Raw genomic sequence first — 26,263 nt, 5'->3', positions numbered from 1 at the left:
TATACCCTCCGAGACATATGGTCCGTGAGCGGGCCATATGTCCCAGAGCGGCATACATCGTGCGGACGGGAGCGCACAGCATCATAGGTTATGATGCTGTGAGCATCGGGCCGTGCGCGGGGCTATTGTCCCACACTCATAATATCATATGAGTGCGGGACAATAGTCCCGCGATTGGCCCCAGCATCATAGTAACCTATGATGCTGTGCGCCTCCGTGCGCAAGATCTATGCCGCTCCGGGACATATGGCCCGCTCACGGACCGTATGTCTCAGAGGGCATGCGGTCGTGTGCATGGGCCCTAACTGATATAACAATTCTGCTAGTTGCTGTTGGATACAGCTGCAGACACCCTCTAGCATTATTAACAGGGTTGTTCAGCGGCAGCCCCAAAACCAATTTCAGTTATGGACCTAAAAGTGTGTAAATAAAGAAAAAAGGCCACTGACCTATTTACCCTTCCAGTGCTGAACCTCCCGTTGCTGCTCCTTCCATTCTAGTCTCTGCCGGTCTGGAAGTGTGACATCACATGCACCTCAGCAGCCTTACACTGGCCTGAGTGGTGATATGTTCCTAAGTTGCACATGACCACAGAGGTACCTACAGTACCCCTGAAGCCCAAATAATCAATTGAAATCAGCTCCAGGATCTTTATTGTGTTAAATATGTCTATAATGGGGCTTCTCGATCAATCTTTTTTTAACTTGTGCCTTACTAGTCAGGCCTCACCAGTAAACAAATACTTTTGCATAGCACCAAACAAATACCAGTGGCACTGTTAGCCCCAACAGCACTAATCAAATACCACCACGTAGACCACATAATCAGTGATGGTCAGTTCGCAGTGTTCGCCAGCAAACACATGCGGGCTGCCATCTTTAGTAAGGTAGACTCACCCGTCCGGCGATGCACAGGTAAGCCCTTACCTGTGCCTGTGCCGGGAGCCGGTCTGAAATCAAATGCAGTCACCGGGAGCAGGCAGTTCCAAGAACAGCCGCCAGGGGCCTTCATCGGGCTGTTCTCGGAAGTGCCTGCTCCCGGTGACTGCATTTGATTTCATATAGAGATAATCCACGGCACACCAATGTCTTTTTACTTTGCAAATTTATTATAAGTACAAAAAGGTATTCACAAGATTTGTCAATATATGACTAGTCGCGCCATGATTGTAATATAAGCAAAAATCACATATTTTTGTAGGCCATGATATGTCCCAACGTTTCGGTCCTGTCAAAGACCTTTCTCAAGGGATCTGTAAAGGAGTATAAATATAAAGGTTTTATTGGCGTCTCAATATGGCGACCATAGTATGCTATTGACCCATATAGAAAAGAGAAAAATAAAGAAATAGGAAGAATTATATATATATATATATATATATATATATATATATATATATATATATATATATACACACACACACATACATACACATACATGTATATATATGTATACGTAAGTACACACACACATATATACATACACACCCATGCACATACAACCGCATACAAACGTATAGATCTCAGATTCATGACATTGGTAAAGAGAGAGTAGAAGGTAGGTAAAGTAAGAGGGATATAAGGGATATACGACTGGTTGAGCAGATACTGTTTCTAATAGAGGGAGGAGATGATGAACAGAACAAGGCTGTAGCATGAACCATTACTCGTCAGTAAGACATAAGCTAAAGTCAGGAATCAATCTAATAGATAGGTAAAATTTAGTATGGTGAGCATAAGAAAAAATATCTGTAGATAAATAGAGCAGCGGATTGAATATGGGTATGTAATACCTGAATATATAGCAATGCATGAACTCACCGTGGCCGGTTGGCAAAACTGCATGGTGTAGGCGCTGTGTATGTGAACGTCTGGTGGCGTTTTAAACCGAGCGGCTGGAAGTCATGTCTGTGCTTTGACCTGTGTCCGGGTTCAGCGGGTCACATGATCGCCAGTGACGTCATGTGAGCCGCGCGACCGCAGGACACAGTGGAGCATGCGCACTAAGTGCTGAGACGGAGAAATACAGAATAACATTGTACTAGGCATGTGTACCGTGTTATGCCTAAAGAAGGGAATAACGGGAATAATAGGCTAAGGATCAGTCCGCTGGTTGATTTAAAAGAAGGGAGAGGAGTTGTATGAAAAATATTGAGGATATTTAAGATAGAGAGTGTATATAGTTCTATGCTGCTGCTTGAATAAAGGAGAACAGAGAAAGTTATATCGGGTAGAAAAGGGTCACATATATATGTAAATGGAATAATTTAAAGCATAATACAACAAATACTTTGATTCTCATCATAATCGGATATAAAGAATAAAGGAAAAAACAAGAAATAAAAAACAAAAGGCGAAAAAAACATTATATAGTTCTTAGATTTTATGAATGAGTATCTAGGCATATAGGTATCTATGCGTACTAAAATCTTATACTATATTCTAATCTATGATGAGAGGGAGGGTAGGAAGGAGGAGAGGAAAAGGAGGGAGGGGAAACGGGGGGGGGGGAAGGGGGAAGGGGAAAAGGGAAAAGGGGAGGAGGAAAATATGGGAAAAGGGAGGGGATGGGGGTGGGGGTGGGAAGTTGTTTTCTTACCAACTTGTATATTGACTATGATTATAATCCAACTAGGGAGCCTGAAATAAAGGAGAGGTACATGCATATTAATATCACTGAAGTAACATTATGGCACCATATCAGTCCACAATACTCAAAAATAGCAATAAATGTTTAAAGATTGAGTATTTAAAGGTCACAATAAAAGTCACATTCCCGATTAAGGCCTCTCGGGGATAAGGTGTCCAGTCGGTGTATCCAAAAACTTTCTCTTTGTTTCAATGTTTTAATCCTGTTACCGCCTCTCCGTGGGGTATTAACTTGTTCCAAGACCTGGTAGCGTAAGGATGAGATCTGGTGGTTGTGTTCCTTAAAGTGTGCTGGGATTGGTAACAACAATTGTTCAGTCCTAATGGTGGATTTGTGTTTGGAAATACGGTTCCTTATTTGTTGCGTGGTTTCACCCACATAACAAAGTCCACACGGGCATTTAATTAGATAGACGACAAATGAGGAATCACAGGTATAGTATCCTTTGATAGGGAATCTTTTGCCGGTGTGTGGATGAGCAATAAAGTTGCCCTTAATCACACTCGAGCACTGTGCACAATGTAGGCACGGGAAGGTGCCATATTTCGGATTTTGTAAAAAACGTTGTTTGGGTATTTTTTCTAGAGGTCCAATATCTGCACGGATGAGGTGGTCCCTAATGTTTTGTGATCTTTTGTAACAAGTGATAGGAGGAGACTGAAATTCTGGAATCTCGGGGTATGCTTGTGACAGTATAGACCATTGTTTTCTGATTGTTTGTTGGATTTTTGGAGCCAGGGGGTGATATGTGAGAATGAATGGTGGTTTGTGAAGTAGTTTGTTTGCATATTGTCGATTTGTTGGTAATCAATTGGTCAGGGTAGCCCCTTTGTCTGAATTTCGATTTCATATCTGATTGTCTCTGTTGTAATGTTAATGGGTCTGTTACTATTCTTTCTAACCTTGTGAGTTGAGATTTAGGAAGTGACGCTTTGGTGGCTCTAGAGTGGTTACTAGTATAATGTAGTAAGCTGTTCCTGTCTGTTGGTTTATTGTAAAGGTCAAATTGAATGTGACCTGATGGATCTTTGAGGACTAGGGTATCTAGAAAACTAATTCTCTCGGTATTGGTTATGACAGTAAAGCCAAGTTCTGGGTAAATGTTGTCAAGGTAGTGATGAAAGTGTAAAGCACTTGATATGGGACCTCTCCACAAACAGAAAATGTCATCGATAAATCGGAGCCATATTGTTGTTACCAATCCCAGCACACTTTAAGGAACACAACCACCAGATCTCATCCTTACGCTACCAGGTCTTGGAACAAGTTAATACCCCACGGAGAGGCGGTAACAGGATTAAAACATTGAAACAAAGAGAAAGTTTTTGGATACACCGACTGGACACCTTATCCCCGAGAGGCCTTAATCGGGACTGTGACTTTTATTGTGACCTTTAAATACTCAATCTTTAAACATTTATTGCTATTTTTGAGTATTGTGGACTAATATGGTGCCATAATGTTACTTCAGTGATATTAGTATGCATGTACCTCTCCTTTATTTCAGGCTCCCTAGTTGGATTATAATCATAGTCAATATACAAGTTGGTGAGAAAACAACTTCCCACCCCCCTCCCCTCCCTTTTCCCATATTTTCCTCCTCCCCTTTTCCCCTTCCCCCTCCCCCCCCGTTTCCCCTCCCTCCTTTTCCTCTCCTCCTTCCTACCCTCCCTCTCATCATAGATTAGAATATAGTATAAGATTTTAGTACGCATAGATACCTATATGCCTAGATACTCATTCATAAAATCTAAGAACTATATAATGTTTTTTTCGCCTTTTGTTTTTTATTTCTTGTTTTTTCCTTTATTCTTTATATCCGATTATGATGAGAATCAAAGTATTTGTTGTATTATGCTTTAAATTATTCCATTTACATATATATGTGACCCTTTTCTACCCGATATAACTTTCTCTGTTCTCCTTTATTCAAGCAGCAGCATAGAACTATATACACTCTCTATCTTAAATATCCTCAATATTTTTCATACAACCCCTCTCCCTTCTTTTAAATCAACCAGCGGACTGATCCTTAGCCTATTATTCCCGTTATTCCCTTCTTTAGGCATAACACGGTACACATGCCTAGTACAATGTTATTCTGTATTTCTCCGTCTCAGCACTTAGTGCGCATGCTCCACTGTGTCCTGCGGTCGCGCGACTCACATGACGTCACTGGCGATCATGTGACCCGCTGAACCCGGACACAGGTCAAAGCACAGACATGACTTCCGGCCGCTCGGTTTAAAACGCCACCAGACGTTCACATACACAGCGCCTACACCATGCAGTTTTGCCAACCGGCCACGGTGAGTTCATGCATTGCTATATATTCAGGTATTACATACCCATATTCAATCCGCTGCTCTATTTATCTACAGATATTTTTTCTTATGCTCACCATACTAAATTTTACCTATCTATTAGATTGATTCCTGACTTTAGCTTATGTCTTACTGACGAGTAATGGTTCATGCTACAGCCTTGTTCTGTTCATCATCTCCTCCCTCTATTAGAAACAGTATCTGCTCAACCAGTCGTATATCCCTTATATCCCTCTTACTTTACCTACCTTCTACTCTCTCTTTACCAATGTCATGAATCTGAGATCTATACGTTTGTATGCGGTTGTATGTGCATGGGTGTGTATGTATATACAGTGGGATGCGAAAGTTTGGGCAACCTTGCTAATCGTCATGATTTTCCTGTATAAATCGTTGGTTGTTACGATAAAAAATGTCAGTTAAATATATCATATAGGAGACACACACAGTGATATTTGAGAAGTGAAATGAAGTTTATTGGATTTACAGAAAGTGTGCTATAATTGTTTAAACAAAATTAGGCAGGTGCATAAATTTGGGCACCACAAAATTGAAATGAAATCAATATTTAGTAGATCCTCCTTTTGTAGAAATTACAGCCTCTAAACGCTTCCTGTAGATTTCAATGAGAGTCTGGATTCTGGTTGAAGGTATTTTGGACCATTCCTCTTTACAAAACATCTTTAGTTCATTCAGGTTTGATGGCTTCCGAGCATGGACAGCTCTCTTTAAGTCACACCACAGATTTTCAATTATATTCAGGTCTGGGGACTGAGATGGCCATTCCAGAACGTTGTACTTGTTCCTCTGCATAAATGCCTTAGTGGATTTTGAGCAGTGTTTAGGGTCGTTGTCTTGCTGAAAGATCCAGCCCTGGCGCAGCTTCAGCTTTGTCACTGATTCCTGGACATTGGTCTCCAGAATCTGCTGATACTGAGTGGAATCCATGCGTCCCTCAACTTTGACAAGATTCCCAGTCCCTGCACTGGCCGCACAGCCCCACAGCATGATGGAACCACCACCATATTTTACTGTAGGTAGCAGGTGTTTTTCTTGGAATGCTGTGTTCTTTTCCTCCATGCATAACGCCCCTTGTTATGGCCAAATAACTCAATTTTAGTTTCATCAGTCCACAGCACCTTATTCCAAAATGAAGCTGGCTTGTCCAAATGTGCTTTAGCCCACCTCAAGCGGCACTTTTTGTGCTGTGGGCATCACTCTCGCATACAGCATCCCCTTGTGTAAAGTGCGCCGAATGGTTGAACGATGCACAGTGACTCCATCTGCAGCAAGATGATGTTGTAGGTCTTTGGTGCTGGTCTGTGGGTTGACTCTGACTGTTCTCACCATTCGTCGCTTCTGTCTATCCGAGATTTTTCTTGGTCTGCCACTTCGAGCCGTAACTTGAACTGAGCCTGTGGTCTTCCATTTCCTCAATATGTTCCTAACTGTGGAAACAGACAGCTGAAATCTCTGAGACAGCTTTCTGTATCCTTCCCCTAAACCATGATGGTGAACAGTCTTTGTCTTCAGGTCATTTGAGAGTTTTTTTGAGACCCCCATGTTGCTACTCTTCAGAGAAAATTAAAAGAGTAGGGAAACTTACAATTGACCCCCTTAAATACTCTTTCTCATAATTGGATTCCCCTGTGTATGTAGGTCAGGGGTCACTGAGCTTACCAAGCCAATTTGAGTTCCAATAATTAGTTCTAAAGATTTTAGAATCAATAAAATGACAACAGTGCCCAAATGTATGCACCTGCCTAATTTTGTTTAAACAATTATAGCACACTTTCTGTAAATCCAATAAACTTCATTTCACTTCTCAAACATCACTGTGTGTGTCTCCTATATGATATATTTAACTGACATTTTCTATCGTAACAACCAACGATTTATACAGGAAAATCATGACCATTAACAAGGTTGCCCAAACTTTCGCATCCCACTGTATGTATATATATATATATATATATGCATATATATAAATATATATATATATAATTCCTCCTATTTCTTTATTTTTCTCTTTTCTATATGGGTCAATAGCATACTATGGTCGCCATATTGAGACGCCAATAAAACCTTTATATTTATACTCCTTTACAGATCCCTTGAGAAAGGTCTTTGACAGGACCGAAACGTTGGGACATATCATGGCCTACAAATATATGTGATTTTTGCTTATATTACAATCATGGCGCGACTAGTCATATATTGACAAATCTTGTGAATACCTTTTTGTACTTATAATAAATTTGCAAAGTAAAAAGACATTGGTGTGCCGTGGATTATCTCTATATATTCTGTGACTGAAGTCCTCTGCGAGCACCCACCACCATACCAAGGTGTGCGGATTCCACAATTTCCCATAATTGCATTTGATTTCAGACCAGCTCCCGTCACAGGCACAGGTAAGGGCTTACCTGTGCATCGCCGGACGGGTGAGTCTACCTTACTAAAGATGGCAGCCCGCATGTGTTCGCTGCTACAGTTCAGTACAAAGTACCTACACAGAAACTCCAAACAAACACCACAGTGTAGCACCACAGGCAGCAGCACTGTCCCCCTCCTACCTTTGCTGTACTGAAAGCAGCACTGTTCCGTTTCCCACTACTCCCACACTGTCAGATGTACTGTCCCACTACTCCCTCACTGTCCCTCTCTCACCCTCCCTACACTGGTAGCAACATTATCCCCCTTGCTACATCAACATGGTATCTGAAGTTAGACACATGCAAAGATCACTTAACAGAGATTTTCTTTAACGGTACCTGTCCATTTCCCCTTATAGAAAATCTTCATATCCATGACTCCAGACAATCGACCAATCAGAACCTCTGCCTGAGCTCCATTGTACTTCGAGGCCCTAAAGATGCTGAGTTGGGACCAGTCGTCCCAGTAGATTTGATTCTGTCAGTGGGAATAACAAGGGCATTAGTGTTCACAGGGTATCCACAGTTACCTAGCAAAGTGAATATCCTATTCTCACGCGTACCTTGAACACTGCTATTGCATATGGATGTGGAAGATTGTCCAAGACCACCTGTCTCTGTTGGCCATTGAAGTTGATCCTCTCTATCCTATCCATGTTGGCTTCAGTCCAGTAGATCCAGTTCTCATCCACAGAAATGCCATTTGGCCATTTAATGCCATCTGCAACCAGGTGCGTCACTCCTGATCCATCCATCTCACTCCTGTATATTCCATGCCGTTCATCACCCCAGTCTGTCCAGAACATGAGCCTAAGAACAGAAAAGGGTCATTCTGGGTAAGCCCCATCCATGCAGAAATATATATATATATGTTTGGTTAGCGTGGTTTTCCAGTCTTATTGGAATTTTAACTAGCCCCAGGAAAAAAAAAAAAATCATACCCAGCTGCTCCCCGCTGCTCTATTCCAGCACCCTGGCCCGTCCCCAGCCTGTAAACTACATGTAGATGAGGTCCTGAGCGCTGCTGCAGCCAATGATAAGCTTTAGCAGTGATGTGTCCCAATCAGCACGTGAACCAGCAGTGACGTGTTGCTTGGGGTCACGTCACTACTGAGGCCAGTCACTGACTGCAGCGGTGCACATGATCCCCCTACAGAAGTGTACAGGCCGGAGACTGGAAGATTACGGAATGGAGCCAGGGTGACGGAAAGGAGCAGTGGGGAGCAGATGGGTATGATTATTTTCAGTAGGCTCAACACACTCTTGGGGCTAGTTTAAAAGACTAGTAAAAAAAAAACGCCCATAAGGATGGAAAATCTCTTTCAGTACACTGTAATTATGCTTTCTTAAAGCTGCTCCCATGGTTCCTCGTCTAAGTCTATGTACTGCTGTTTCCTTAAAATCTTTTTCTCACTGGTTATTTACTTGTAGTTTATAATCAACTCTCCATACACTAAGCTCCAGCTGCTTCAGCAGTTGATTTGAACTAGCAGAGCCGCAGTCTAAGGCCTCTTTCACACAACCGTTTTTTGTTTTTTTTCTCAGCAATGCGGGCACATATGAACATGGAACCAACACAGATGCCTTCAGCTGCCAAGTGCACATGTAACAGGTCAGGCAGTTTCATGGCTACAAATCTGCTGACAGAGGCCCTTTAATTAACAGAAACACCAGTATATTTCATATTTACGTTTCACGTTTCCCATAAACAAGATAAAATCCAGAGCTGGCATTTTACAGCATAAAAAAAAAAAAAAACGTACCAGAAACCGCAGGTGCTAAAATTGACACTAAAACTGAAAAGTGCACTAAAACCTGAGTGGGAACCCACCCTAAGTGAAGGTATGACTACTCCATAATCAGCAAGACTAAGCACAGTGCCCTTTCTTTGACTTTTTGGTATAATGATTCAGGATTTTGTGGCCTTCACAAGGATTGAGCTCATTCTCTCTCATCTATGACATGCAACGCTGGTAATGAGGCAAGTCCAGTATTTTAGTCATTCACAATCCCACTGAAGTTAAACATTATAATCATGTCATTATGATGTGGCTTTCACTGTGGGATTGTAAGTAAATACACTTATGTAAAGGGCTTCAGCTGAGAGCGGACTGTGGACTGCTGCCTCCAGCAACAAAGCTCTTTCCAAGCAAACCACACCGAGAAAACAGGAAGCCTCTGATATTCCTTTTAATCGTCTCTCGAAACTGGTTAAATGACCTACTGATGAAGCTGGTGTGCGCAAAATGCGCCTTGAGGTATCTGCTGGTCCCCTGGACACATAACCTCTGATCATGTAATAAAGGCCCATAGCCCAGGCTGGATCCTCTGGAGTTATGTAGAGGCGCCGGCATCCAGCGCCAGTCCTAAATGTAAGACAGCTTCCTTGCTCTCTTACATTTAGACTATTTTTTACGCCTAAAACAGCCACGGCCACAATTTTAGAACTGGCGCGAAATAAGCCTAACTTAAGCCTCTTTCACACTTGCGTTGTCCGGATCCGTCGTGCACTCCATTTGCCGGAGGTGCCCGCCGGATCCGTAACACCGCAAGTGAACTGAAAGCATTTGAAGACGGATCCGTCTTCAAAATGCGTTCAGTGTTACTATGGCACCCAGGACGCTATTAAAGTCCTGGTTGCAATAGTAGTAGTGGGGAGCGGGGGAGCAGTATACTTACAGTCCGTGCGGCTCCCGGGGCGCTCCAGAATGACGTCAGGGCGCCCCATGCGCATGGATGACGTGATCCATGCGACACGTCATCCATGCACGTGGGGCGCCCTGACGTCACTCTGAAGCGCCCCGGGAGCCGCACGGACGGTAAGTATACTGCTCCCCCACTCCCCACCACACTTTACCATGGCAAACAGGACTTTAGCGTCCTGGAAGCCATGGTAACCATTCAGAAAAAGCTAAACGTCGGATCCGGTAATGCGCCGAAACCACATTTAGCTTAAGGCCGGATCCGGATTAATGCCTTTCAATGGGCATTAATTCCGGATCCGGCCTTGCAGCAAGTGTTCAGGATTTTTGGCCGGAGCAAAAAGCGCAGCATGCTGTGGTATTTTCTCCGGCCAAAAAACGTTCCGTACCGGAACTGAAGACATCCTGATGCATACTGAACGGATTTCTCTCCATTCAGAATGCATTGGGATAATCCTGATCAGGATTCTTCCGGCATAGAGCCCCGACGACGGAACTCTATGCCGGAACCCAACAACGCAAGTGTGAAAGAGCCCTTAGGCGTATTTCAGCTTAGTAAATGACCCCCATATTGTTTACTTTGGAGCCTGGTAAGACACTTGTGGAAGGTAATATAGGGACGACCCCCTTGGGTAGTTTATAGTGATGACCATATGGGAGCTCCTGATTAGTATTATTATTTTGTTTTGATCTATTGTATCCCATCTGTGGTTATATGACATGTGGTACCTCTTACTGGAGGCTATATGACATGTGGTGCCTCTTATTGGAGGTTATATGACATGTGGTGCCTCTTATTGGAGGTTATATGACATGTGGTGCCTCTTATTGGAGGTTATATGACATGTGGTGCCTCTTATTGGAGGTTATATGACATGTGGTGCCTCTTATTGGAGGTTATATGACATGTGGTGCCTCTTATTGGAGGTTATATGACATGTGGTGCCTCTTATTGCAGGTTATATGACATGTGGTGCCTCTTATTTGAGGTTATATGACTTGTGGGCTTAGTACTCAGGATTACACTTTTGGTCACCTTAACCATTTTAATGTTTTTTTTCTGCCTCTATTATGTTTTTCTAATTGTTTTTGTTTGATTTTATTCTTAATAAAACTTTATCTTCCAGTATATACTGCTTCTGGGTATCATCATATTTTCCCTTGGTAACAATTTTGTAGGTGTTATTGATATATTGAGATGCCCTTATTACTGTTTGAGGCTTGTTCGTTGTTGTATTTAATGGAAGGATCTCATAGTGAACTCATCCCCTACGGGGCCAGGGTCAGCACCTGACAAAGTTGGGGTTCCCTGCACTAGGGGAAACTTGGAGCACAATTTGAGTTATGCTACTCAAAGGTTCCAGGCTACCAAGTTGTGATTATATTCTGTGGACATCATGGGGAGCGATGAAGTAAACCCGAAAAACATGTTGTCTAACCCCTCATGTTCCCCATGTGAAGACGCCAGGCTGTACTCTTGAGTGCTCAGAATGTATGATACTCCATTTACTTTCATGGGATGTCATGTAATGCAAAATGTCCTCTGTACGGGAAGCAACCGATTGTGCAGTGACCCATCTATATCTCTACTAACCCTTCCTTGGGGACCAAAGCAAGAGCTCGGGGCCGCTCCAGAATGGTGGAGTTGAGAATAGTCAGACGTAAGTCTCCATCAGGGTTGGCAACCTACAAAACAGAAGTCAAGTTAGTACAATGTAAGTTCATGAAGTATCTATATGAATATATCATTGGGTTTATGATCAGAAGCATCACTGGCAACATTTGCAATGTGCTTTGCTCACAGGGACTCAAAGCGCATGGATAGTTGTTCCCAGGCGACTCCCTCCGAAGTCAATGGCTGCCAAATAGGCGCTTGACCCCAACAAACACACACTAGGATCAATTTCAAAGGAGGCCAATGAATGTATCCATAATTTTGGAGTGTGGTCAGAATCTGGAGTACCCGGAGGAAACCCACATAAACACGGGGAGAACATACATATTCCATGCAGATGTTGTACCTGGTTGAATTCAAACCCAAGACCCCAGTGCTAACCCACTGTACTTGAGTCTGAGTTACTATTACAGTATTGGAAACTTAGCTGAGCTCCTAGAATGTGTGTGTGGGGAGGGTGTAGTAACTTTTTGCTACATCAGATAATGTAAAGTCTGGTGTAAAGATGATACTTCCCAGAATGCTAATCACGATCGCAAACTCTGTGCAGACTCTGCAGAATTGTGAATGCAGCTCTGTAGTATTATACAGGCTGTAACCCAGGATCAATACTAGTAGAAAAAAAACTTTCAGTAGTAGTGTCCTTTATTCACCAATGCAACGTTTCAGTCCTCTTACTTGGACATCTCAAGCGATGGATCAATACTAGAGACATAGTGTAATGTATTTACAAAGATTCTACCCCTTTAACAAGTACAGTGCAGCAGGCAAGTAGCTCATGCTCACTGTTGTACATGTACTTGGTAGTGATATAATAATCACAGGTCGGCACTGCTGTATATGGTCACGGTGCACGAGTCTATGGGATGGCGTCCCAATGTAGAATCAATGAAAAAGACCGGCACTCGCTGTTGATAATTCTTTCTTTGTATACAAAGAAAGAATTATCAACAGCGAGTGCCGGTCTTTTTCATTGATTCTACTTGGTAGTGATGGTGCCAGCTGAGCAGTTGCCATCAGCACCGGGTGCCAACTGCAACAAAAAGCTGACACCCTGCTGCAATACTCGGGATTGGAGATAATTCTGATCCTGGGCCTTTAATCCCTTACATACACTGGACAACAGCGACCACAGCATTTAAGGGGTGTGCCACAGTGTGAGACACCATCATCACCCCCTTCCACCAACAATCTCGGGGTGTCAACAAGTCGTCAGGGCAGCCAGGGTTGTTAAACTTGTTATATGCTATCAAAATTAGGGCCTAAAGGGTTTTTCAAAATAGGTCAATGGATAAGTCATAAGTATCTGATCGGTAGGGTCCAACACCCAGGACCCCAACCGATCAGCTGTTTGAGAAGGCAGCGGAGCTCCTGTAAGCGCCACGGCCTTCTCACAGCTTTCAGTAGGCCAGTGATGGCACGTTCATCGGTCCCATGGCCTAGGAGCAGCTCAGCCTCCTATAACTGAATGAGGCTGAGCTACAGTAACAAGCACAGTCACTATACAATGTATGGCGCTGTGCTTGCTAAGCACGGAACGCAAAACACTGAAAAAGCCATACAGTCGTGTGAAAGAGGCCTAACAGGTTACCCAATCTCAGAGCGCGGATCCCGCTTCCAGACTGCTCAAATGCCGTGGATCACATTTGACCACGGCATCTGAGGGGTGAAATGTATGTGATCAGCCTTATGGCTGTTGTTTGAAACAGCAGAAACCAGGCGGCCATGGCGCCCGCTGCACGCGATAGCGGGCACCATGTTTAAAGACGCGACTTGCGCTGTACATATACGGTGGAGGTCACAAAGGGGTTAACATGATAATAAAAACACATTGAACAGTGAAAAGCTAAAGAAACAATGCCAGGATAGCTATTTTTTTTCTGGTCACATTGCTTCCAAAAATAAATACCGTATTTTTCGCCCTATAAGACGCACCGGCCTATAAGACGCACCTAGGTTTTTGAGGAGGAAAATAAGAAAAAAATATTTTGAACCAAAAGATATGCTTTTGGTGGGTTTTGAACTAATGGTGGTCTGTGGATGATACTATTAGGGTCCATTCACACGTCCGTGTGTGGATCCGCAAAACACGGACATCGGCGATGATGCGTTCCGCATTTTGCGGACCGCACATTGCCGGCACTTAATAGAAAATGCCTATTCTTGTCCGCAATTGCGAACAAGAATAGGAGGTGTTCTATTTTTTTTCGGGATCGGAATTGCGAACCCGGAAGTGCAGAACCGCAATTCACGATGTGCTGCCCCATAGAAATGAATGGGTCCGCAATTCCGTTCCGCAAAATGCGGAATGAAATTGTGGACGTGTGAATGGACCCTTATGGGGAGATCTGTGGATGGCACTGTTATGGGGGATCTGTGGATGGCACTGTTATGGGGGATCTGTGGATGGCACTGTTATGGGGGATCTGTGGATGGCACTGTAATGGGGGGTGATCTGTGGATGACACACATATAGCATCTTATGCTATATATGTGTCATCCACAGATCCCCCCCATAACAGTGTCCCTGTGAGTGAATGACCCCCAATACAGGGGGTGGGGGACGGCATCTGGTGTTGTAATGGCAGCAGGGCCCATTGCAGTCACTGTATTCTATTACACCGGGCCCCGGTTACTGTAGTATTCATATGTAACGTGTAGGCATTAAACTATAGCAATCCTTTGCGTACTCACTTTAAAGTCCTGTAGCAGGCAGGCTGGGCGGCAGTGTAACTCGCTAGGAAACGTGCCTGCCCCTCCCACTTTATGAATAAAGCAGGCGGAGCAGGCGAGTGACGTAGTGAGTGACGTTACGCTGCCGCCCGGTCTGCCTGCTACAGGAGTTTGAAGTGAGTACGCAGAGGATTGCTATAGTTTAATGCCTACATTAATGCCTTACATATGAATACTACAGTGTAATAGTAATTAGCCCAGTGTAATAGAATACAGTGACTGCACTCGGCCCCGCTGCCATTACAACACCAGATGCCGGCCCCTCCTCCCCACTGATACATCGCTGGCTGCGCTGTGCAGCAGAGTTAGCATTCGCCCCATAAGACGCACTGCCATTCCCCCCCCCCCCCCACTTTTGGGGGGAAAAAGTGCGTCTTATAGGGCGAAAAATACTGTATGTAATAAAAAGTGATCAAAAAGTAGTATGTACCACAGAATGATACAACTGAAAACTACAGCTCATCCTTAAAAAAAAAAAAAAAAGCCCTCACACAACGATTAAGATATCAAACAGTTATGGCTCTCAGAATATAGAAACATAAAAAAACGAATGATTTTCTGCAAAAAATAATTTGAATTTGGTATCGTCATAAGGCCCCATGCACATTTCAAAGGGGCCACACAAAAAAAAAAGAGGACAGCGCACCATGTGCTGTTTGCATTCGTATGCCCATTTCACAAAAACGGTAGAACATTTATATTCTTGTAAATGTTGTAGACATTACCAGGCATTTTTAAAATGGGGTGGGACGTGTGAAAGGGGAATGCACGCAGCTGGTATCCGTGTTTTGTGGATTTGTGGACCGCAAAATGGACACGGTCATGTACATGGGGCCTAATTGTACTGACCTGCAAAATAAAGGTAACATTATTTATGCTGCCGGATGAACAGCTCAAAATTTAAAAAGTTATAAAATGCTGGACTGTTTTTTTTTTATTCGCCCAGAAAGAGTTCATTTATTCAGTATACACACTCGAAATGGTGCCAAATCATCCCACAAAAAACAAGCCCTCATACAGCTACATTGACAGAAAAATAAAAAAAAGTATGACAAAAAAAAATCATCCAAATGCCTAAAATAGGTTAAACAGCTCAAACCCAGGTGCCCAATTTGCCTAAATGCCTTTTGCAAATATATACACAGTAACTGTCATTTTGTACCTCGATTTTTTTTATTCCAGCATCAACCCAATAAAGCAACTGGCTTAAGGGGTCAAACGACAAGGACTCCACAGTCTCCAGTCCACTTCTGACGAGGACTTCTTGCCCGGAGCTGCCATTTAGACAGAGTCGCTGCAAGAATGCAAAGGAATGGTAACCATCATAATGATCCATCCTGGGACTGTGCATCCCGTGACAAAAGGCAGTGTGGAGCCGTTACCTGTATGATGTCCAGGGTGACGTCAGCCCAATATAAACAGTTACTTTCATAGTCAAAGTCCAAGGCTACAGCCCCTCGCAGACCCTTCAGTGGCAGCTCTTCAGTGACTCCGGAGGACAGGTCATGCCGGTATATGGCATTCCTCATGGCATACAAGATGAACTCATTCTCCTCTTGAGGATGATAGACAAAATGGGACATAGGTGAGATGATGACGTGTGACCACAAGCAGCACAGGTCACGTAATAAGAAGATACTACAGGTTATTCCATGTACCAGGACAATTAGGCCGGGTTTACATGATGTGGCTGTTGTGTGCTGCCTGATCTCTGCCCAACCAATGGCTGCACAATTCTGAGGGAATAACTGAGGTGTTACCTTCAAAACTGGCCAGCCACTGGCCAGTGCAGGGTAAGCCCAGCCTTAAAGGGGTTCTCCAGACATGTCACTTGATTAGTACTTTGTACCAATCTATGGAAGGAAGATCTTTTAGATAGTACTTACCTGTTCCTCGCTCCCCCTATGCCGCCGTCTTCGCTGTACTGACACACGCTACAGGCTCTTCCGCCCAGGTCCTGACCACATGTGTGCTCAGCTGCATTACAGTAACTGCAGTAGAACAGGAAAAGAAGCACACGCATCTGGTCGGGACCCAAGCAGAAGAGCCGTAGTGTGTGTCAGTGCAGTGAAGATGGGGGCATCGGGGGGAGCGAGGAACAGGTAAGTACTGTCTAACAGATTTTCCTTCCATGGGTTAGTACAAAGTACTAATTATGTGGAGAACCACTTTAAATGAGCAGGGCTACTAATTACATGGTGATAAAGAGCTGTATGTGCAGCGAGCCACTGTGGGAACTGGTGTAGAGGATGAGAGTGGTAGTGGTTGTGCAGCCCTCAATCATACAGTAACCTGGAGCACAAAAAAACTCCAGGATATAATGTCTATAGGATTGGCCCCAGTTAGAATATCCATGGGCGCCATCTGATCTCAGGCAGTACCTGATTTAGTTTTTTTTTCACCTAATTGCTTGCCCCCCCCCCCCCCATAATTTGGCTACTGGCAATGTTTCCTCTTCAAACACTAGAATATGCACTGCAGATCAATTGGTGCAAAAAATAAGAAATCATGACTACGTCTTATACCTACTGTATAACCTTTTTTCTGTGTGTGTAATTTGTTTTGCCATTTTCAATATATCTACTTTCTATCAGTGAATGGATGAATTCCTGTGTACATCCAGAGGCTGAAAACCTGCACAGACCAAATGTTTCACACAGCTGAGGGTTTGTTACAGTTGTATCCAGTCTAGGCAATAGTCTGAGAGCACAACACAGTGGCACAAACCTCTATTTTGTCGGGAATGTCTGTTACAATGGATCAGTGAAGGTAAAATATATAATGTCTTGAGTCCAAACCCTTCATTTTGGGATTGCCTAGACCTGTGATGGCTAACCTCTGGCACTCCAGCTGTGCTAAAACTACGACTCCCAAGATGCACACTTGCTTGGCTGTTCTCACAACTCCATAGAAATGAATGGAGCATGCTTGGAGTTGTAGTTTTACCACAGCTGGAGTGCCGGAGGTTAGCCATCACTGGCCAAGACTAACAACCTCTCAGTTGTGTGAATTTTTAAGTCTGTATGCCTGGCTGTAAACAAGAATGCTTCTATTCAGGGTACTTTCACACTTGCGGCAGAGGAATCCGGCAAGCAGTTCAGTCGCCGGAACTGCCTGCAGGATCCGTCAAAACGAATGCCAATTGATGGCATTTGTAAGATTGATCAGGATCCTGATCCGTCTTACAAATGCATTGAAATGCCGGATCCATCTTTCCGGTGTCATGCGGAAGGACAGATCCGGCATTGCGGTATTTTCAATGCCGGATCCGGCACTAATACGTTCCTATGGAAAAAAAATGCCGGCATGTGTTCCGGATTTTTGGCCAGAGATGAAACTGTAGCATGCTGTCCTGATCAGTCAAAAAGACTGAACTGAGGACATCCTGAACGGATTACTCTCCATTCAGAATGCATGGGGATAAAACTGATCAGTTCTTTTCCGGTATAGAGCCCCTTGGATGGAACTCAGCGCCGGAAAAGAAAAACACTAGTGTGAAAGTACCCTTTACTGAAAGCAAACAGAGATCTTGAAACTAGATTGGAATTGAAACACAAAATGTAATACTTTATACAATATCAGAAAATCTCTTTAAAACCTCTGTCATTGTGTGTGTGGGGGAGTGGTAGGGGGTGCTTTGTGTCACACACTGGAACAATAGACAGCATTCAGCAAACTGGATGCGAGTTACCTCCCACAGGACAAGGGACATCTTCTCCGTCCAGCCGCGCCTCGACATCACCACCAGAACAAGTATCTCCAGAAATCCTGCGGTAACTAAACCGAGGACCTGACTGTTAAGATGTGCAGCAATGATGTAATATCTCTGATATCAAGAATAATCTCACACAATGTGCAGCATACAATAACACCTATAAATCTTTTACACACAGGTATGGACTATTGTTTTATTCAATTATGTATCAGCAACATATTTCATAGCATTGTACAGAGATTGGCTGAGCAGGCTGAGAGACTAGAGCAGAGGTTGTGGCCTGGCTGGCTGGAAGATCTAGTGCCTGCATTTCCAGACAGCCTTACGCCCCCACTACAATGGGCACTGCAGAGCTGGGAGCAGCCCCAGGCTCCACTCCTCGCTGCCATCCCCTGAGAATGCCAGTTTAAAGGGAACCTGTCAGCGGGATTTTGGGTATAGAGCTGAGGACATGGGTTGCTAGATGGCCGCTAGCACATCCGCAATACCCAGTCCCCATAGCTCTGTGTGCTTTTATTGTGTAAAAAAAAACTATTTGATACATATGCAAATTAACCTGAGATGAGTCCTGTCCCTGAGAGGAGTCAAGTCAGGACTCATCTCAGGGTAATTTGCATATGTATCAAATCGTTTTTTTTACACAATAAAAGCCCACAGAGCTATGGGGACTGGGTATTGCGGATGTGCTATCGGCCATCTAGCAACCCATGTCCTCAGCTCTATACACAAAATCCCAGTGACAGGTTCCCTTTAAGCTGCTCACAGACCAGATAGCGTGGTCACACACAGTATTCCATGCAGCAGGGCAGGGACACGCTGCTGGCAGCAAAAGACAGCCATCTAGGGTTCAATCCAGAACTTTAAGTAGGTGGAGACACCTTTTCAAAGATCTTAGAGCAGTTGTTCAGACACTGATGCTGCAGGTGGGAACGAGCTCTTCCCCGGCTTTAAAGGGAAGCTCTCCTCTTGAGAGAACCCAAGACAATCCTGAGTGTACAGCAAAGTTATTGCTGCTATCACTAAGGGCTCATGCATATGGACGTTTGTGGCCCATGCTGCGGACCACACATAGCGGCCCGCAATGCACAAGCCCTGGCCACGTGCCCGCCCTTTACGGATGCCGACACATTCACTTGAATGGGTCCTCGATCAGCAAGATTCAATCAGCACGCAAAAAAAATAGAATGTTTTATTTTTTTGCGTTGCGGAGGCACGGACCGAAATCCCACAGAAGCGCTCGGTAGTGACTGCTCCGTATCTTGCGCATTGCGGACCCATTCAATTGAGCGTTGCGCACACGACTGGTGGCCATATAATGCGGACCAGCTGTTTGCGGCCCGCAATATGGGCATGGGCCGCACACATTCGTGTGCATGAGCCCTAAGAAGGATGCAGAGGTATGCTCATAGTTGGAATAATGAACATGAATGAGAACACAGGATAAAGCAGCTGCAAGTTCCTGTTCCTTAGGGCTCATGTACACTGTTTCTGTCCGCAGCGGATCCAAATTTTTTGCAGATCGGATATGGTCCCGTTCATTTCAATCGGGCCACAAAAAATGTGGAGAGCCCCCGCAAAAAAAAAATTTTTTGAATATGTCCTATTCTTGTCTGTTTTGCGGACAAGGATAGATCATTTCTAAAAGAGATTTCTAAAAGAGTGTGAAAACAAAATGGCAGCATGCACTCGGCCAGGATCCGTGTTTTGCAGACTGTAAAATGGATGCGATCGTGTGCATGAGGCCTTATGCTGCTTCTCTCTCCTGCCGACCAGCTGCAGATATTGACATGCAAAGTCAGTATCTGCAGATGTCAGGTGTGAGGGAGATCTATGGAGGATGTGACTGTAGAAGGTCAGAAACCCATGAGATCAGCTCTCTTAGTGCTAACAGTCTGGTAAATGTTAAAGGGGTTGTCTGAGATAATTAAGCATCTCAGACATGCCCCCGAATGGTGTAAAAACTGGATTTCTCGTAGGATGCATTGGGGGACACAGCACCATGGGTATACGCCCAGCTACCACTAGGAGGCGACACTAGATAACAGAAAGGTTGGCTCCGCCCAGGTGGGCTATACCCTCTTCACAGCCACTAGGGCTTTCAGTTTGTACCAATAGCAGTAGGAGAGAGAAACAAAGCCGAAGAACCAACATGTCCTAGACTGGAGAATGAAACGAGAACAGCAACCCGGTGACAGCAAGAGACAAGAAAACAAAGGGTGGGATCTGTGTCCCCTAATGCATCCTACGAGAAAAGGATTTTACGGTGAGTACAAAAATCCAGTTTTCTCGTGAATGACATTGGGGGACACAGCACCATGGTACGTCCCAAAGCAGTTCCCGAGGGTGGGATTGAAAAGTCATGCAAAAAGTCGGGTGCAGGAGAACCATGTGACCCAACAGGACCAGGAGAGCAAGAAATGGTCCCATGGAAAATGGGAGATTGTAAGGATCCCAAGGGCAAGTGCCCGGGAACAAGGCCTGCCAGAAGGAGAAAGAAAAACACCCAGCTCCACCAAAGGTGGGAGAAATAAAGCACTAGAGGACAGGAAATGAAAAAATAAAATAGTAGCAAGACCTGCAGGAAAAAAGCAGGTCAGGTCTGCCTCCTACAGACACTAGACTAAAACTGAATAGCCTAGTGGCTGTGGAGAGGGTATAGCCCACCTGGGCGGAGCCAACCTTTCTGTTATCTAGTGTCGCCTCCTAGTGGTAGCTGGGCGTATACCCATGGTGCTGTGTCCCCCAATGCCATTCACGAGAAATATAAAATGATGGTATACTTACTACTGTTCTCTGGTCGCTGGTCTGGTACTCCTTCTGCTGCTTGTATCTATTTTGTTCATTTTTCTTTCTATCTATACATCTATTAATCTACCATATATCTGTCATACAGTGCATTCGGAAAGTCTTCAGACCTTTTCACTTTTTTCGCACTTTGTTTTATTACGGCCTTGTGCTAAAATAAAAAAGATCAAGTTTTTGGCCATTATTCTGCACTCAATACTCATTAATGACAAGAGAAAACAGAATGTTCGAAATCTTTGCTAATTTACTGAAAAGGAAAAATCTGGAATTAACATGAGAATTCAGACCCTTTACTCAGGGCTTATTTCAGGCATCTTTGGTAGTGATTACAGTGTCCTATCTTCTTGAATATGATGCCACAAGGTTTGCACACCTGAATTTGGGGATTTTCGGCCATTCTTCTCTCCAGATCTTCTCAAGCCCTGTCAGGTTGGACCGGGGCCATCGGTGGACAGACATTTTCAGGTCTCACCAGAGATATTCGATTGGGTTGAAGTCAGGACTCTGGCTGGGCCAATCACAGAGCTGTCCCTAAGCCCCTGCTGTGCTGTCTTGGCTGTGTGCTTAGGGTCATTGTCTTGTTGGAATATAAAGCTTTGGCCCAGAATATCTCTGTACTTTGCTCCAATCAGCTTTCCCTAAACCCTGACCAGTCTCCCTGTCCAAGACGCTGAAAAACACCCCCACAGCATGATGCCTCCACAACCACGCTTCACTGTAGGGATGGTATTGCTGCCACCATCATGCTTCACTGTAGGGATGGTATTGGGCAGGTGATGAGCAGTGCCTGGTTTCCTCCAGACATGACACTTAAAGTCCATTCACACGACCGTATAAATGGATCCGCATCCGTCCCGCAATCTTGCGGAACAGGTGCTGACCCATTCATTTCAATGGAGCCAGAAAAGATGCGGATAGCACACCATGTGCTGTCCGCATCCGTTGTTCCGTGGCCTAGCAAAAAAGATAGAGCTTGTCCTATTTTTGTTCATAATCGCGGACAAACATAGGCATTCTCTATATAGCGCTGGCCAAGTGCGGTCCACAAATTGTGGAACGCAAACGGCTGGTATCCGGCGCCGCTATACACAGCCAGCCGACAGCAGAATGAAGATTATCGCGATGGTGACCAGGAGCAGGAGAGGTAAGTGGTTATTTTATTTTATTTTATTTGCACTGGGAGCTGATGGCTGACCTGGGGGACATATGGCTGACATGAGGGGCAGACATGAGGGGCTGACATGAGGGGCTGACATGGGGGGCTGACATGGGGGGCTGACATGGGGGGCTGACATGAGGGGCTGACATGAGGGGCTGACATGAGGGGCTGACATGAGGGGCTGACATGAGGGGCTGACATGAGGGGCTGACATGAGGGGCTGACATGAGGGGCTGACATATGGCTGACATGAGGGGCTGACATATGGCTGACATGAGGGCCTGACATGAGGGGCTGACATATGGCTGACATGGGGGGCTGACATATGGCTGACATGAGGGGCTGACATATGGCTGACATGAGGGGCTGACATATGGCTGACATGAGGGGCTGACATATGGCTGACATGAGGGGCTGACATATGGCTGACATGAGGGGCTGACATATGGCTGACATGAGGGGCTGACATATGGCTGACATGAGGGGCTGACATGAGGGGCTGACATATGGCTGACATGGGGGGCTGACATATGGCTGACATGAGGGGCTGACATATGGCTGACATGAGGGGCTGACATATGGCTGACATGAGGGGCTGACATATGGCTGACATGAGGGGCTGACATATGGCTGACATGGGGGGCTGACATGGGGGGCTGACATGAGGGGCTGACATGAGGGGCTGACATGAGGGGCTGACATGGGGGGCTGACATGGGGGGCTGACATATGGCTGACATGAGGGGCTGACATATGGCTGACATGAGGGGCTGACATATGGCTGACATGAGGGGCCGACATGAGGGGCTGACATGAGGGGCTGACATGAGGCTGACATGAGGGGCTGACATATGGCTGACATGAGGGGCTGACATATGGCTGACATGAGGGGCTGACATATGGCTGACATGAGGGGCTGACATATGGCTGACATGAGGGGCTGACATATGGCTGACATGGGGGGCTGACATGAGGGGCTGACATGGGGGGCTGACATGGGGGGCTGACATGGGGGGCTGACATATGGCTGACATGAGGGGCTGACATATGGCTGACATGAGGGGCTGACATATGGCTGACATGGGGGGCTGACATGAGGGGCTGACATGGGGGGCTGACATATGGCTGACATGAGGGGCTGACATATGGCTGACATGAGGGGCTGACATATGGCTGACATGAGGGGCCGACATGAGGGGCCGACATGAGGGGCTGACATGAGGCTGACATGAGGGGCTGACATATGGCTGACATGAGGGGCTGACATGAGGGGCTGACATATGGCTGACATGAGGGGCTGACATATGGCTGACATGGGGGGCTGACATATGGCTGACATGGGGGGCTGACATATGGCTGACATTGGGTTGGCTTATGGCTGACATTGGGGACTGATAGATGGCTAAAGGTTTGGGGGTTGATCTGAGCCATTGGGGGTCTGATCTGAGGTCTAATTAAAATTGGGGGTCTGATTGCTGGTCTGACCTGAGGTGTAATGAAAAATATTTTTTTCTTATTGTTCTCCTCTAAAACCTAGGTGCATCTTATAGGGCGAAAAATCCGGTACAGTGCAGCAGAGACCAGTGCAGCAGAGACCATGACATGAGGGGCTGACATATGGCTGACATGAGGGGCTGACATGGGGGGCTGACATGAGGGGCTGACATATGGCTCACATGGGGGGCTGACATATGGCTCACATGGGGGGCTGACATATGGCTGACATTGCGGGGGCTTATGGCTGACATTGCGGGGGCTTATGGCTGACATTGGGGGGGCTTATGGCTGACATTGGGGGGGCTTATGGCTGACATTGGGGGGGCTTATGGCTGACATTGGGGGGGCTTATGGCTGACATTGGGGGGGCTTATGGCTGACATTGGGGGGGCTTATGGCTGACATTGGGGGGGCTTATGGCTGACATGGGGGACTGATAGATGGCTAAAGGTTTGGGGGTTGATCTGAGCTATTGGGGGTCTGATCTGAGGTCTGATTAACATTGGGGGTCTGATTGCTGGTCTGACCTGAGGTGTAATGAAAAATATTTTTTTCTTATTGTTCTCCTCTAAAACCTATGTGCATCTTATAGGGTGAAAAATACGGTACAGTGCAGCAGAGACCAGTGCAGCAGAGACCAGTGCAGCAGAGACCATAGTCAGTTTATATAGTCGTTATATAGTGTTAATTATATATTTTAATATGCACCTTGTGTTTTGTTATGCGCGTGAATCAGTCAGCCCCGCCCACCCCCCCAACCCCCCCCCCCAAACCCCCCCCCCCCTCCCGGTCCCTGCTTTAGGTGCTTTTATGCAAACTTTTATTGGGCCCCAGAGCTAAATTTCAAGTGTCATGGCAAAGGGTCTGAATACTTATGTCCAAGCAAAATTTTTGTTTTCCCTTTTTAATAAATGTCTAAAATAACAAAATGCCTACAATTCTGTTTTTGCTTTCTCATTATGGGGTATTGAGTGAAGATTCTATTTTAGCACAAGGCTGCAACATAAAATGTGGAAAAAGTGAAAAGGTGTGAAAACCTTACAAATGCATTGTATCTAGGCACAGTACGAGTGCACTGCATGGAAATCTTCGGGGTACTCCAGTTTACTCCAAGGACATACGGATAGGAAAATATCGATGATAATGGCTGCGTAATATGTTGGCACTATGTAAGCAAGAGAAATAAATTAAGCTATCTCATATCATGGGCCAGACTAAAAGAAGAGAAATAAGAGGGTACTTAGATGGGTGAGGGAGAATACAGGCTCTTATGCCTCATTCATACGTCTGTGTTTTGAGCACTGATTTCCATCAGTGATTGTGAGCCCAAACCAGGATTGGAGCCTTCACAGACATTAGGTATAAGGGAAGGATCTGAATGGGTCTGTGGTCTGTCCGCACCGCAAAAAAATAGAACAAGTTCTACTTTTTTGCGGTGCGGAGGCACGGACACAAACACCACGGAAGCACTCAGTAATGCTTCCGTGGGGGTTTCCAATCCGTGCTTCCGTTCCGCATCTCTGTGATTGCAGATCCATTCAAGTGAATGGGTCCGCATCCGTGATGCGGAGTGCATACGGGCCGGTGCACGCAACGTTCGTGTACAAGAGGGCTAATAGTACCACGTAGTGAACAGCCCAACATCTTCAACCCAGTTTACACTGGAATGGCAACAGCCACTGTGCTGTCCATGGACAATTTTGTTAGACAATGAACAGACCTTAGGATAATCTAATGAATTTTATTTCCATTCATTCCGTTTCCCAGACGGAGCCTGGATTACAAAACAAGGTGGATTACCTTGGCTGGATACAATTGTAATAGTCAAGGTTTATGTCTGTATGGATTTTGAAGCTCTGTATGTAAGCAGAGACCCTGAAAACTGTAAGTTAAATCTATATGAGATAGTAACATCCCTACATGTTTTGTAATGAACGGTGCTAGCCTAGAACCAACCTAATACAAGACAAGCTGAAATCTAATGTTGCGCTCACCCTTTGGTCCTCTTGTAGGTTGTTCCCACTGGACATGGAGAAGGGAGAAGGTAGAGCTTGCCTGCAAATTCTGGGTCAGGAACACAAGCTTCAGATCTTAGATCTTGGTTAAGTTTAAAGCCATAATCACTGGAGAGATAAAAAAAAATAAAAAAAACCTGGTCAGGGGAGATGCTGTCTTCTTAGGCTGCGTTTACACACTGTTTTTTTCTTGTGGCAAAAAAAAACCACATTGTAAAAACAGAATTTTTACAGAAATTACTATGGTTTTGTAAGCTGCACAGTTTGTACAGGTGAAATGCTACGTGTAAAAACGAGATTTTTGTATAACTTACCAGTAAAATCTCTTTCTCGCTCTTTCCTTGGGGGACACAGAAGACCTTGGGTATAGCTCATCTCCATAGGAGGCGTGACACTAAGTGAAAGCTGTTAAGCCCCTCCTCCACAGCTATACCCTCAGCCTGGAGAGAGAGACTGCCAGTTGCGTGTCCAAGCAGTGAGAAAAGGCAAAGTCCAACAAGGAACCAACAAGCCAACTACCCAACGGGTAACACAAACTCGGAAACCGTGTAGAAA

At 45.0% G+C, this 26,263-nt stretch overlaps 1 protein-coding gene across 2 annotated transcripts in view; it reads right to left on the bottom strand.

Moving 5' to 3' along the window:
* SORL1 (sortilin related receptor 1) overlaps positions 1-26,263 on the bottom strand; it is a 152,127-nt gene that overhangs the window by 67,651 nt on the left and 58,213 nt on the right. For both annotated transcript variants that reach the window (XM_040431434.1, XM_040431442.1), the window contains exons 15-21: positions 25,688-25,816; positions 18,210-18,295; positions 15,901-16,073; positions 15,681-15,812; positions 11,705-11,796; positions 7,972-8,218; positions 7,748-7,886 (exon numbers count right to left, since the gene is read on the bottom strand). In XM_040431434.1, coding sequence (XP_040287368.1) covers positions 7,748-7,886; positions 7,972-8,218; positions 11,705-11,796; positions 15,681-15,812; positions 15,901-16,073; positions 18,210-18,295; positions 25,688-25,816 — 998 coding nt within the window. The remainder of the gene's footprint in view (positions 1-7,747; positions 7,887-7,971; positions 8,219-11,704; positions 11,797-15,680; positions 15,813-15,900; positions 16,074-18,209; positions 18,296-25,687; positions 25,817-26,263) is intronic.

This window comes from Bufo bufo, chromosome 1, assembly GCF_905171765.1.
Source record: "Bufo bufo chromosome 1, aBufBuf1.1, whole genome shotgun sequence".
Lineage (NCBI taxonomy): Eukaryota > Metazoa > Chordata > Amphibia > Anura > Bufonidae > Bufo > Bufo bufo.
Note: the sequence above shows the minus strand (reverse complement) of the source record. Positions and strands in the feature narration are given on the sequence as shown.